The sequence below is a fragment of the Halichoerus grypus genome, chromosome 4, assembly GCF_964656455.1.
Source record: "Halichoerus grypus chromosome 4, mHalGry1.hap1.1, whole genome shotgun sequence".
NCBI classification, from domain to species: Eukaryota; Metazoa; Chordata; class Mammalia; order Carnivora; family Phocidae; genus Halichoerus; species Halichoerus grypus.
In genome coordinates this window covers 83,078,300-83,093,860 of record NC_135715.1, presented here as the reverse complement: position 1 = coordinate 83,093,860, position 15,561 = coordinate 83,078,300, and the positions used below count along the sequence as shown (strand labels likewise).

The window sequence follows — 15,561 nt, the reverse complement described above, 5'->3', positions numbered from 1 at the left end:
ATTTTTCTTGTCCATTTCATTCATCCATCAATGGGCACTTAGGTTGCTTCCATGTCTTTACTACTGTGCATAATGCTGCAATGAAGATGGGAATGCAGCTATCTCTTTGAGATCCTGATCTCATTTCTTTTGGAACACCCAGAAATCCTTTACTCCACATTGTCACCAACACTATTCCTTTGTCTTTTTAATAATAGGCATTCTAAGACATGTGAAGTGATACCTCATTGTGGTTTTGATTTGCATTTCTCTGATGATTAACAATGTTGAACGATATATCTGTTGGCCATTTGTGTATCTGAGACATGTCTATTCAGGTGCTTTGTCCATTTTTAAAATGAGTTACTGGGTTTTTTTGCTATTGAGTTGTATGAGTTACTTATATATTTTGGATATTAATCCTTTATCAGATATATGGTTTGCAAATACATTCTCCCATTCTGCAGGTTGCCTTTTCACTCTGTTGATGGTTTCCTTCACTGTACAGAAGCTTATAGTTTGGTGTAGTCCCACTTAACCTATTTTGCTTTTGTTACCTGTGCTTTTGGTATCATATCCAAAAAACCATTGCCCAGACCAGTGTCAAGAAGCTTTTCCCTGTTTTCTTCTAGTAGTTTTATGGTTTCAGGTTTTTGGTTTAAGTCTTTAATCCATTTTGAGTTGATTTTTGTGTATATCGTGAGGTAAGGGCCCAGTTTCATTCTTCTGCATGTGGTTCAGCAGCTTTTTAAAAAAATCCTATGTCAGGGGCACCTGGGTGGCTCAGTCGGTTGGGCGTCTGCCTTCGGCTCAGGTCATGATCCCAGGGTTCTGGGATCCAGCCCCATGTTGCCCTGCTCAGCGGGGAGTCTGCTTCTCCCTTTCTCTCTGCCCCTTCCTCTGCTGGTGGTCATGTGCGCTCTCTCTCAAATAAAATCTTAAAAAAAAAACCCCAAAACCCTATGTCAGCTATGCAGGAGTTTCCACTGTCTTCCTGACAACTTAACACTGCAAACTTAACACTGTAGGGATTGAAGCTCATGTGCAGGTGTCTGTCAGTCCATCCACAACAGCGAGCTCTGTCACAGTCACCATGCCATCAGAAGGATGCAGCTGAGGGGGCTGAGGAGACTTAAAAGCAGGTCAGAAGTGAATAGAGATTTCCAGGCTCCATATTCAACACCATGCCTCCTGGGGCACGAGTCATGGAATGTGTGCAGAGGTGGGTGTTCACATGTAGGTGACTTTGTTTCTGTATGTTCAGGTTTCCAGGTGTGGGTCAGTACCACATGCATGTGAGTGAGTACAGATGTGTGCACTGAGGACACCCCCATCCTGCTGAACACCCTAAGCAGATGCTGGGATGTGTGTGCCAGGGGAGGGTCAGGACCATGTCCAGAAGGGCTGGCTGCCTTCCTCAGATCGGAAGGTTCAGCCTAGTCCCATCTGTCTGGTTGTGGGGTAAAAGTCTTCTTGCTGTATCTCTTCAGTTCTTCAGGGAACTAGGCTCAAGACTTGCTCCCTCAAGCTCTCAGAAGGATGGTGGGGGAACAGAAGGCATCAGAAGGCTCCCTGCCACCCCAAATCCCGGGGCTCTTCTGGTAAGACTGTGTGACATGCCCTCTGGTAGGGTGTGGCTCAGAAGCCCTGACTTTGGGCCCGGCGTTTTATCGTACCCCTGTGCTTCCAGAGCCATCGGACACCAAGGAAGAAGGGTCAGGAAGCAGTTCTGGGGATCCGCTCGTCAGCTCAGTGCTGAGGGCTGTGGGTCTATAGCGCTCTGCCTGCTGCTGTTCCGGCCCTGGGGATGTGTTTTAGGGCTTCATCCAAGGCCCGGTTCTCGGGTCAGACCTCCCCTGTAGCTGACCAGCCTGGGGCAGAAGAACCTCTGAACCTCCGAACCTGGGCTGGGACCAAGAACTAAGATCTAAGAGGTGCCCTCTGCCCTGCCTGAAAAGAGAACAATGTCTTCCAAAGACACCTCCTCCTTTTAGCCCTCAACTCCAGAAAATATGCTTGGGCTAAGGATACCCTCAGGCCTGACTGCAGGGATAACTGCCCAGCCTAGCAGGGCTTGCTCAGAGCCTTGTGAGGCAGGGAGAGGCTGGGAAGAGGGGGAGGAATCAGGCAGACAGGCCCAGGCCTGGGTCACTGGCATCTGGACAAGGCACTAGACAGGGCAATGCTGAAGAAAGAAAGGGACACTTCTAGGCATGGACGTGAACTCCTGTAGCAGCGCCTGGACAATCACGAGGTGCAAGGCACGCGTGAGATGCAGGGAACACAGAATGAACGTGATCCTGTGTCCTTTCTCACTCTTGTCAGGGCACATACATGCCCTGCCTGCCCCCTGGACCCGACAGTCTTGTATCCCAGGGCCTGGGACATTCCCGACACGAATGAAATACTCAGTGGATATGTCACAGACGTGCAACACACACATCCACACATCACACTCAGAACCTTCTTGTGCATGCAGGTGTGGGCACACGCACTCACTTCTGTACCCAGAATACCAAAACGCTTCACTGTTCTCCCCTGTGTCTACTGCTCTTTGGGCCAGATGGTTTGAGCTCCCTTCTGCTTGGAAATTGAGATGTGGTCTCTCTTTCTGAAGTCAATACAAACAAGAAAGTGTCACAATTTAGAACATGATACATGTGTCTAAAAAATACAAGTGAATGTGTGATTTTAGAGCAGGATAAATATTCTTTAGTATGGACTTTTGACATCTGTTGCTTCTACAATCTCTAAGTATGAAACTCACGTTGACCCTAGCAAACCTTCTTGCCATGCATGTGAGCCAGCAGTGAGTGCTAGAGGCTTCAGGGAATGGACAGTGGGACTTTGCTGCTCTTGGAAGGCCAAGTGAACTAGCCTGTTATTGGAGAATCACCTTTTATAGCTCTTCAGTTTCTGATAAAGTGGGTCTATTTAATGCTGCCAAAAAATCATAATGGGTGCCTGCCTTTCCTGAGTACCTTATACACCTGTATAAGTGATCCTCCTATAGCTCCCCGTGGGACTCAGGTGCCACATCCACCCCACAAGAGGAGACTGAGGCCCTGAGGAGAGAATGGCTTGACACATGTCCCCAGCTAGCCAGTGGCAGGATGGGGGGAAGACGCAGGGCTGTCAGCCTCCAAACCCAGGCCCCGTCCTTTATGCTATACTGCCCTGAAAGGGATCTAGAAGTGCAGGTGGGTGTCAAAAAGGCGAGCAGCCTGGTGGACCCTAACCAAGTCAGGAGCCCAGCTTCCAACTGGCATGAGCTTGCTGCATCCCTGGAGAGGGGCTCCTTGGTCTGGCTGGCCTCCTCCGGGATGTGACACGTCCTTCCCCGCAGAGGCACATCCAGGAAAGACAAGTACCCTGGAAAGCACTGAGTTCTCCAAACATAAGAAACAACGTTACCACCCTGTCTACTCAGGAGCCCCAAATACCAAGAAAGACCTTCGAACTGAATAGGAAATAAATTCTCTAAGTGGCCAAAATAGGTGATATCCAATTCATAATCTAAATTACCTTCATTTCCCTCATAAAGGTGCCCTCTGCCAGAGCCTATTTGTTCTTTTAGAGTAGTCCTGGCTCTTGGCTTCCCTCATCCAAAGCATCTTAGAATGAAAAACTTGTCAAGGGCTGGGGCACCTGGGTGGCTCAGTCGTTAAGCATCTGCCTTCGGCTCAGGTCATGATCCCGGGGTCCTGGGATCACCCGCATCGGGCTCCCTGCTCGGCAGGAAGCCTGCTTCTCCTTCTCCCACTCCCCCTGCTTGTGTTCCCTCTCTCACTATCTCTCTCTCTCTGTCAAATAAATAAAAATTAAAAAAAAAAAAATCTTAAAAAAAAAGAAAAACTTGTCAAGGGCCTCAGAAGCCCCCTCCGCACCAGCAACACAATGCGACGGACCAGAATTTCACCATCAGGAAGGACACACGCAGCTACGGAAAACGGACGCAAGAACTCTAACAACGCAGCATCAATGGTCACACACCTTTTCAGAGTCCCTAAAAGCTGTATGTGAGTATTTCCTCTTTGTTATCATCCTCATTGCTGGAAATTTACCAAGAACCCACCACATGCCAGGGTATTTACATTATTTCAGTCAGTCTTCAGGTAACCTCATGGCCATCCTATTTTACAGTTAAGTAAACCAGCGTTCAGAGGGTTTACCTGCTCAGAGCTCCACACCTGGCCCAGGGCAGGGAGGAACTCCTATCCAGGTCTGGGAGGCCCCAACGCTCAGATTCTATCCCCTGCACCATGCTGCTCCCCACCAGGGCTGGGGCCCAAGACTGAGGAGGGCAGCCTGAGACTTCAAGGAAAAGCAAAACCATTATCTGTGAATTCAGCTTAAGATGACATAATTTTAGAACATCTTCCATTCAAAATAGCTGATGAGAAGTACTTAAAGAAAGACTTTGTGTATTGGAAAAGTCAACTTACTTGGATATGTGCTATTTAACACACCATGGATTTTGAATAAAGCATTATTTAATGACTTTTATATCATTGTTCAGATCCGGGCCTGAGAGAAGAGTTCGTCCACCATCTACAGTTTGTACCCATCTGTCGAATAGGTAATGAGGACAGCATACTCCTTGAGGGCTTCTGAGAATCCTACCAGCCCATTCATTCACTCACACTGTTCATAAATTGACCCCCTCCTGAGGTGCTGCAAGATCCTGGGTGGTCAGATTCTGGTTTTGATGAGGCAGAAATACATAGTAGCTTATGACCAGGAAGAGAATGCAGTGTAATGGATGTGAGTTATGAACCACATTATGTTTAGGGCTCCCCTACCCGCCGAATTAAGTAAAAAAGAAGAGGGGGAGAAAATAGGAGTACAAATGAGAAAAAGAGAGGAGTCAAGGTCTCAAAATGTCTCTGTCCTTGGAGAATGCAAAAGGAGTCCTTGGTATGGGAAGCAGTTTTGCCTGGAGGAAGTATGTCACTAATTTCTTCTGTTAAGGTAAGAACAGCAAACAAACAAACTTGTACACAGTTGTCATAGCAACCAGAAAGCTTTTTGAGCTCTTGGAGTCAATAGGAGAGAAATCAATTTTCACTTGCCTTGCTTTCCATCCTGCCCAGACAACTTCTTGGAGGGACAGGGCGCTAAGCCCTGGCCTCCTTTCTGCCAAGCAAACCTTGTTCCATCCAGGATGGCTTACAGGGGCTATTATGGGGAAGGACAGACCAGCGCTCTTTCATTGTAGGTCCTGGGTCATGCCTGCCATTCTGGGTTCCTTGTAGGCCATGAAGGCAGAGGGGCAGGCCCTGTATTTGGGGAAGCTCTGCTGGTGGACCCCACATCCTTAAGTGAGAGCCACAGGCTGAAACTGTGCTGTGTACACGTGGGGGCGTCTGCCATCTGCTTGGAGCACAGAGACTGTGGACATCTAGGCCTGTGCAAGCATGCTGGACTCACCCTGACATCCAGGCCATCTGTCCCAGCCCCATCCCTTCACCCATGCAGCCTTGACCCTACCTCGTTGATGGCCAGCTGCTCACCACCCCCTCCGGGGTGGCTGTAGTGGTGGCTGGAGCTGTGCATGTCCTCATACAGGTCCTCCTCACTCCCCGCCTCATCAGCACGGATGGCTGTGTCCAGAACTCCATCAGGGATAGCTGGAAGGAGAGACACCAGCTGGCAAAGAGGAGCTGAGGAAGGGGGACAGGCAGAGCAGGAGATGAACCTTTTCAGGATAAATGCTCCTTCTTTGAGAGGAGGGAGAAGACCTGGGAACTAGTTTCTCAAACCAGTTTTGCTGCAAAAACATGGTCTGGTTGAAAGAGTGCACAGGTTGATGTTCGCCCCATCGCTGTTAATCACCTACCATTCAATCCCCACCACCTCCCTAAGAAAAGAAACAGAAATATCTGCCGGAGCATGACACTCAAGAGTCCCCTCTAGCTGAATTCAATTCAAAGCCATCTACCAATGTGCCAGGTATGGGAGAAGGCCCTTAAGAATAATGCTAACAATTTATTATGAAATATATATGTATCCAAAGAAATACACAGTATATATATTTAAGTATAGTTTGGAAATTAATAAAATGAATTCCATAGTACTTACTCTGCTTAAGAAAAATACCAGAATCTTAGAATTCAACCACCTGCATGCCCTACTCCAACTGCATCCCCCTCTCTTTCCTTTAGAGCTATCCATTATTTCTATAAATCACACCTATGCTGTGTTTTAGCATTTTTTTCTGTTGAGTCTTGCATTTTTTGACCTTATATAAATGGGACCATCCAGTAGCATTTCTGCTTTGGCTGGCTTTTTTTTTTTTTTTTTTTTTTTTTTTTACTCAGCTGCTTGTGTAGCTATGATTGATTCATTCTCACTGATGCGCAGTCTTGCATTTTATGAACATGTCAAATTTTACATATCCATTGCACTGCTGGAGAGTAGTGGGTGCTTTTCTGTGTTGCTGCTGGTATGAATGATGGTACTGCAAACATACCTACACACCTCCTGGGCACATGTTCCACAGTTTCCCCTTGGACAGTGGTTCTCAACCTCTTTCTCATTACTACCCCCTAAAGAGCCTTTTATACATTGTTTTCCTAATCGTCCCAATGAAACTTTAATACCACAGATATACTGTATATTTGTTATGTTCCATGGCTCTTTGGAAGGCCACAAATCATTGTCATGCCTAAGATTTTTGTCCTCTTTGGCAAAATCATTACCCCTGGTGTGAATTGATGCTCTGGGGGGGGTAGGGCCCAGGTGTGGCATCCCAGGTGTGGCATCCCTGGGTCCTAGGTATGCCAAACTGTTTCCCAAAGCTATCTACCACTTAAGATTTCCGACAGTGGGGCATCTGGGTAGCTCAGTCGGTTAAGCGTCTGACTCTTGAATTCAGCTCAGGTCATGATCTCGGGGTCATGAGATGGAGCCTTACCTAAGGCTCTACACTCCGCATGGAGTCTGCTTAAGACTCTCTTTCCCTCTCCCCCTGCCCTTGTCCCCCATGTGCGCGCACACACTCTCTCTCTCTCTAAAAAAAAAAAAAAAAAAAAAAAGACTTCCAACAGTATGTATGAATGTTCCCACCACACCATATCTTAGCCAGCTCCAAGGACTGGCATTGTCAGACACTGTTGACAGGCTGATGGGTATGGAATGGAATCTTACTGTGGTTTGAATTTACATTTCTCTGATCGCTAATGATCACTAATGAGGTGAACACCTTGTCTATGTTTATGGGTCATTGGTATTTCCTTTAATGTGAAAAATCTATGTCTATTGAGCTATTGGTCTTTAATATAATCAATAATGTAAAAAAATATATTTCTATGTATGTGTATATATACATACACTGCCCCAATTCTGCATACAAAATCTTTGCCGCCCACTTGTATCACAAGTATCATCTCCCACTTTGTAGCTTGTCCCCTCTCTTTAAGATGCTTTTGATGGGGGCGCCTGGGTGGCTCAGTCGTTAAGCGTCTGCCTTCGGCTCAGGTCATGATCTCAGGTCCTGGGATAGAGCCCTGCATTGGGCTCCCTGCTCCGCGGGAAGCCTGCTTCTCCCTCCCCCACTCCCCCTGTTTGTGTTCCCTCTCTTGCTGTGTCTCTCTCTGTCAAATAAATAAATAAAATCTAAAAAAAAATAAAATAAAATAAGATGCTTTTGATGAACAGAAGTTCTTAATTTTCATATAGGCAAATTTATCAATCATGTCCTGTGTGGTTTATATTTTTTGTGCTTAGGAAACTCTTCCCTACCTCAAAGTTGCAAAGATACTCTTCTATGTTATCCTTCAATGTTTTATAGTTTTTCTTTTGACATTAAGTTTTTATTGCACTTGGGAATGCTTTTTGTGTATTGTGTAGGTTGAAATCTGTAGTATTATGATTTATAATAAATTTTATATTTGGTCTTTGACCCTTTCCAGGCACAGAGCTCCTAAAACTCTTGGGATGTCCTGTGATAAGAGTGATAAAGGTTTCTTTTGTTATGTTAATGATGACTTTTGGAAAGCCCCTAGGTAACCCAGGGATGGGGCTGCCCCTCAACCCACTTCTAGGGAGGGGAGAAGGTCTGGACCAATAGCCAGTGGCCAATGATTTAGTCAATCATGCCTACATAGTGAAGCCTCCATAAAAACCCTAAGGACAGTGTTTGGAGAGCTTTTTGTTTGGTGAACACATGGAGATTTGGGGAGAGTGGCGCACCTGGAGAGGGCTTGGAAGCTCTGTGACCCTTCCTGCATAACCTGCCTGGGACTCTCTTCCATCTGGTTGTTCCTGAGTTCTATCCTTTTGTAATAAATTGGTAATCTAGTCAGTAAAACGTTTCTCTGAGTTCTGTGAGCCGCTCTAGCAAATTAATGAAACCCAAGGTGGGAATTTGTTGGAACCTCCCATCTATAGCCTGTGGATCAGAAACACCTTGGGCTTGTGACTAGTGCCTGAAGTGGGAGAACAAGGGCAGTCTTGTAGGACTGAACCCTTGACCTGTGGAATCTGATGCTAACTCCAGGTGGAGAGTGTAAGAATTGAGCTGAATTGTAGGACACCTTGCTGGTGTCTGAGAAATTGCATGGTGATGGGAACACACATGAGAATGGGATCCACAACCTTTAGACTCCAATTTCATTTTTTTCTGTAAGGATAAGGAATTTTCTCAGCACCATTTATGGAATAGACAGTCCTTTCCTATGGATCCACAATGTCTGCTCTGGCCTTAAATCAAGTTCTGGACTCTATTCTTGTGAGAGGCAGAGTAATGGCCTCCAAAAGATGTCAAAGTCCTAATCCCTGGAGCCCACGAATATGTTATTTTACATGACAAAGAGGAATTAAGATTGAAGATGGAACTAAGTCTGCAAATCAGCTGACATCAAAATAGGGGGATTATCTTACATTCCCTGGGTGAGCCAAACATAGTGAAAATATTAACTTTGAAGACTCATCTCAAGCAATACCTCCTCTGTGAAAGTCTTATCTAACATCATCACTCCAAGGACTGACATCGGTTTCTATCTCACTCCCAAGGTGCTTTGTACAGACAATCGTCATGGCACTTATCATACATCCCCTATACATTGCACTGTCTGACCATCTCCCCAAAGGCAGTAACCATGCCTTATTCATTGATGTAGACTTCAGTGAGTGTTAAAGAAATGAATGAGTAAAGAGATGGATGGGAGCATGGTGGACAGAGGAATGACTGAACAGGTGAATAAAAAAAATGGAGAGATGAATAAGTGAATGTAGGGAGGCCTGGAGGATGATGGCAAGTAATGGAAGGCAGAGCCTGTGGGGCCTGGCAGAGCCAATGCCTGGAATACAGCTAAAGATTCGTGCATGTGGCCGAATATGGACACAGAAGCACGGGACTTGATGAGAGCAGCACTCTGTCCCTGGAACTGGAACTGACTGGAGAAGCCCTCTGCTCCAGCCTGGCAGCAATGGTCTGAGTCCAGCTTGGGGGCAGGAGCTAAGAGCCCTGCCCCTGACCCACACAGTCAAGAGTCCCAAGGAACCCTCATCATTTTTATTTCATTTCTGTTTTTAAACTGTTATTATGGAAAGTTCTAAATAAGCACAAACAGAGAGAATGAATCTTGTACATCCATTATCCAGCTTCAGCAATTCTCAACACGAGGGCAATTTTGTTTCATCATCCATATCCCCTCCTCCTCCAGATCCTAGATATGACATAATTTTATCTGTAAAAACTGTAGTATATATTTATAAGAGATGAGGACTTCGTCTTTATAAAAAAGACACAGCAATACACATCTAAAACAAACTATAATCCATCAGAGGTTGTCTTAGTAGCATACCTTCTCCTCTAGGGCATTAAAAAAACTTTTTAGGGGCACCTGGGTGGCACAGTTGGTTAAGTGATTGACTTTTAGTTTTTTGCTTGGGTCGTGATCTCAAGGTCGTGAGACTGAGTCCTGTGTGGAGCTTTGCACTCAGTGCAGAGTCTGCTTGGGATTCTCTCTCCCTCCCTCTGCCCCTCCCCCTGTCAAAAATAAATAGAAAAATCTTAAAAAAAAAAAAACTTTTTATTTTGAAATAACTATAGAGTATAGGGAATTGTAACTGTAGTGCAGAGGTCCTGTGTACCCTTCACCCAGTGGTTACAGCTTATGAAATTCTAATATAATATCACAGACAGGAAAATGACTTTGGTACAATGTGTGTTTATGGTTCTACATCATTTTATCATCTGTGTAGATTTGTGTAACCACCACAGCAACCAGTATGTAAGCTTTGGAGGATAGCTTTTTCACTCAGCCAAATGCCCTTGAGATCCATCCAAGCTGTTTGTATTTATACCTCATTCTTTTTGTTGCTTACCAGTAGTCCATGCAATGGATATACAAGTTTGTTCAACCATTCAACCCACTGACAGACATCCAAGTGATTTCTAATGAAAGTACTATGGGGCGCCTGGGTGGCTCAGTTGGTTAAGCGACTGCCTTCGGCTCAGGTCATGATCCTGGAGTCCCGGGATCGAGTCCCGCATCAGGCTCCCCGCTCAGCGGGGAGTCTGCTTCTCCCTCTGACCCTCCCCCCTCTCATGTACACTCTCTCTCTCATTCTCGCTCTCACAAATAAATAAATAAATCTTAAAAAAAAAAAGAAAGTACTATGAACATTTGTGTACAGGTTTTTGGGTGGACCTAAATTTTCATTTCTCTGGAATAAATGCAATTGCCCAGGGGTATAATTGCTGGGTCATATGGCAACTGAATGTTCAGTTTTCTAAGAAACTGCCAAACTATTTTCTAGAGCAATTGTACCATTTTACATTCTCACACTCAATAATGTGTGTTTCTCAGAATCCTTACCTGCATTTGGTATTGTCACAATTTTATATATATTTTTAAAGATTTATTCATTTATTTGAGAGAGAGAGCAAAAGTGGGGGGAGGGGCAGAAGGAGAGCAAGAGAGAGAATCTCAAGCAGACTCCCTGCTAAGCTCTTAGCTCCCAAAGCAGGGCTTGATCATGACCTGAGCTGAAACCAAGAGTTGCACGCTCAACTGACTGAGCCACCCAGGTGCCCCTGTTAACAATTTTATATTTTAGACATTTTGATAGGTATATAGTGATAATTGCATCATGGTCTTAATTTGCATTTCCCAAAGTGCAGGTGCTGTTGAACATTTTTTCATGTGCTTATTTGTCATCCAAGTATCTTTTCTGGTGGAGTATTTCTTCATTTATTTTTGCCCCTTTTCTAATTAGATCGTTTATTGTTTTGATGTTGAGATTTGAAAATTTTTTTTAATTTTTTAATTTTTAATTTTTTTAAAAGATTTTATTTCTTTATTTGACAGAGAGATATATAGCAAGAGAGGGAACACAAGCAGGGGGAGTGGGAGAGGGAGAAGTAGGCTTCCTGCTGAGCAGGTAGCCTCATGTGGGGCTTGATCCCAGGACCGTGGGATCATGACCTGAGCCAAAGGCAGATGCTTAATGACTGAGCCACCCAGGCGCCCTGTATTTTTTCATCCTCTTAACAAGGGTTTTCATGAGCAAAAATTTAAAATTTTGATAAAGTTCAATTTATTTATTTTTCCTTTTATGGGTAATGTCTTTGGAATCATGTCTAAGAACTCATCACCAAACCCTAGTTCCAAAAGATTTTCACTAATGTTTTCTCCTAAAAGCCTTATAGTTTTACCTTTTACATGTAAATCTATGATCCATTTTGAGTTGTTTTTTTTTTTCTTTCTTTCTTTTTTTTTTGGTCAACTGTTGTACCCTAGATAAACTAGATGATATAGACAAATTCTTAGGAACACACATCTACCAAAAATGACTCAAAAAGAAACAGAAAATCTGAATATACCTAAAATTAGTAAGGAGATTGAAGGAGTAGTCAAAAACTACCCAACAAAATAAAGCCCAAGATTAGATGGCTTCACTAGTGAATTCTCCTAAACATGTGAATAAGAATTGGCATCAATCTTTCTCAAACTCTTCCAAAAACTGAATAAGAGAGAATACTTCCTAACTAATTAAAGCCAGACAAAACACAAGAAAACTACAGACAAATATCCCTTATGAACATAGATGCAAAAATCCTCAACAAAGGATTAGTAAGCTGAATTCAATAAGTAAACTACTAGTAAACTGAATTCAATGGCATATCAAAAGGATTATATATCTTTACCTACTAGGATTTATTTTTGGAATACAAGAATGGTTCAGCATATGAAAACTGTTCAATGCAATATACAACATTAATAGAATGAAGGGGGAAAAAACTACATCGTCATCTCAATTGATGCAGAGAAAGCATTGACAAAATTCAACACCCTTTCATGATAAAAAATACTCAACAAACTAGGAAAAAAAAGGAATGTCCTCAACATGATAAAGGCCATATGTGAAAAAGCCATAGCTAATATACTCAATGATGAGAAACTGAAAGCTCTCCCTCTAAGATGAGGAATAAGACAAGGATGCCCACTTGCACCACTTCTATTCAAAACAGTATTGGAGATCCTAGCCAGAGCAATTAAGCAAGAAAAAGGAAAAAAAAGAAAAAGCATCTAAAATGGAAAGGAAGAAGTAAAGTTATTTCTGTTCAGAGATGACATGATCTCACATGTAGAAAACCCTGAAGAATCCACAATAAATCATTAAGGCTAATAAATAAATTCAGCAAAGTTGCAGAGTACAAATCAACACATAAGAATCAGTTTTATTTCTATATACTTGCAATGAACAATTTGAAAAGGAAAAAAAATTTAATTGCAATATAGTCATATTGGAAATAATAAAAATACTTAGGAATAAATTTAACTAAGCAGGCAAAAAATGTGTACATTGAAAATTACAAAACCTGCTGCAAGATACTACAGAAAACTTGATAAATGGAAAGACATTCCATGTTCATGAAATGGTAGATTTAATACTGTTAAGATGACATTACTACCCAAAGTAATCTACAGGTTCAACGTAACCCCCATCAAAATCCCAATGGCATTTTTACAGAAAAAGAAAAACTTATCCTAAAATTCATATGGAATCTAAAGGTACCCTGAATAGCCAAAATTATCTTGAAAAAAAAAAACCCCAAATTAAGTTGGAGGACTCACATTTCCTGATTTCAAAACTTACTACAAAGCTACAGTAATCAAAACAGTGTAGTATTATCCTAAGGATAGACATGTAGACCAGTAGAATAAAATAAAGATCCCAGAGATAAACTGTCATACATATGGTCATTTGATTTTTGACAAAGATGCCAAGATAGTCAGTGGGGGAAAAGACAGTCTTTTCAACAAATAGTGTTGGAAAACTAGATATCTGTATTCAAAAGAATGAAGCTGGATCCTTACCTTACACCATATACTCAAAATGGATCAAAGACCTAAACATAAGAATGAAAACTGAAAACTATAAGGCTCTTAGAAGAAAACAGAGGAAAGGCTTTATGACATTGGATGGGGAAATGATTTCTTGCATATGACACCGAAACTATGGGCAAAAACAACAAAAAAATAGATAAACTGGAATACATCAAAATTTGAAGTATCATGCATCAACGGATAGTTTCAAGACAGTGAAAAGGCAGCCCACAGAATGGGAGAAAATAATTGCAAATCATGTATCGGTTACAATTCAAGGACAACAACAACAACAAACTGAATGAAAAATAGGCAAAGATCTCGAAGAGATATTTCTTCAAAGAAGATATACAAATGGCCAATCAACACATAAAAGGATGCTCAATATCACTGATGATTAGGAAAATACAAATCAAAACCACAGTGATATACCACTTCACACCCTTTAGGATAGGCTATTTTTTTTTTATTATTATGTTATGTTAATCACCATACATTACATCATTAGTTTTTGATGTAGTGTTCCATGATTCATTGTTTGCATATAACACCCAGTGCTCCATGCAGAACGTGCCCTCTTTAATACCCATCACCAGGCTAACCCATCCCCCACCCCCCTCCCCTCTAGAACCCTCAGTTTGTTTTTCAGAGTCCACAGTCTCTCATGGTTCTTCTCCCCCCCCACCCCCGCCGAAATCCCCCCTCTTCATTCTTCCCTTTAGGATAGGCTATTATTAAAACAAACACCAAAAACCAAAAACAAGGAAATAAAACAAGCACTGAGGAGGACTGGAGGGACTAGGACCCTCAGGCACTGCTGCCAGGAACATAAACAGTGAAGCTGCTGCGGAAAACAGTTTGGCAGGTCCTCAGAAAGCAAAACACAGAATTACCGTATGATTTAGAAATTCCACTTCAAGAGAAGTGAAATCAGGGAATCAAAAAGATTCATATTGTACACCAATATTCATGATAGCATTATTTACAATAGCCCAAAGTTGGAAACAACTCAAAAGTCCATCAACAGGGCGCCTGGGTGGCTCAGTCGTTAAGCGTCTGCCTTCGGCTCAGGTCATGGTCCCAGGGTCCTGGGATCAAGCCCCACATCGGGCTCCCTGCTCAGCGGGAAGCCTGCTTCTCCCTCTCCCACTCCCCCTGCTTGTGTTCCTGCTCATGCTGTCTCTGTCTCTGTCAAATAAATAAATAAAATCTTAAAAAAAAAAAAGTCCATCAACAGATAAATGGATAAACAAAATGCGGTATATACATACAATGGAATTTTATTCAGCCATAAAAAGGGACAAAGTTCTATTTCATGCTACAACATGGATGAACTTTGAAAACACTATGCTAAGTGAAATGAGCCGGGCACAAAGGACACACACTGTATGATTCCATTTCTATAAGGTACCTAGAATAGGCAAATTCTTAGTGACAGAAAATAGATTAGAGGTTACCAGAGTTTCCATTTAGGGTGATAAAGCTTGGTAATATATAGTGGTGGTGATGGTTGCACACGTGAAAATAATGAATACCACTGAATTATCCAGTTAAAATGGTAAATTTTTAAATATATATTTTACCACTATTTAAAAAATTAATAATATATACCAAAACCCACTGAATTTTATACTTTAAGTGGGTAAGTTGTATAGTATGTGGATTATATCTCAATAAAGCTGTTTAAAACATTGGTTGGCTATACTCGCTTGGCACTATTTCTGAATTCTCTGTTCTGTTCCAATGATCTATTTGTTTATTCCTCCAATACCATCCAGTCTGTACGACACAGTTTTCTGTAGCTACATAATTTTTGAAATTTGGTAGTGTGGTTCTTCCTACTTTATCCCTCTTTTTCAGAATTGTTTTAGCTATTCTCATTCCTTTGTCTTTTGTATACATTTTAGAATAATCTTGTCTATAGTTATAAACTATAGTTATAGTTGCTGGAATTTGATAAAAATTGCATTAAAACTGTGGATCAATTTGGAGATAATAGACATCTTTACAAAACTGTTGAGTCCTCCAGTTTGTGAACATGAAATATCTCTCCATAATTTAGATTTTCTTTGATTTCTTTCAGCACTGCATTATTTTAAATCAAATCCCAGACATGCTATAATTTAATCTATAAATACAATAAAATATGTCTTAAAAGATACAGCCTTTCTCTTTCTCTCTCTCTCTCTCTGTCTCTGTGCCATCCTTCTTCTCTGGGGAATTTAAAAATCAGTGGTCTTGG

At 42.2% G+C, this 15,561-nt stretch overlaps 1 protein-coding gene across 4 annotated transcripts in view; it reads right to left on the bottom strand.

The window, feature by feature from the left end:
- The window catches only part of ARHGEF4 (Rho guanine nucleotide exchange factor 4), a 262,468-nt gene that overhangs the window by 20,523 nt on the left and 226,384 nt on the right, over positions 1-15,561 (bottom strand). For 2 of the 4 annotated variants that reach the window (XM_078070627.1, XM_078070629.1), the window contains one exon: positions 5,470-5,642. In XM_078070627.1, coding sequence (XP_077926753.1) covers positions 5,470-5,642 — 173 coding nt within the window. The remainder of the gene's footprint in view (positions 1-5,469; positions 5,643-15,561) is intronic. The other 2 variants (XM_078070628.1, XM_036076894.2) reach the window with 1 other exon arrangement.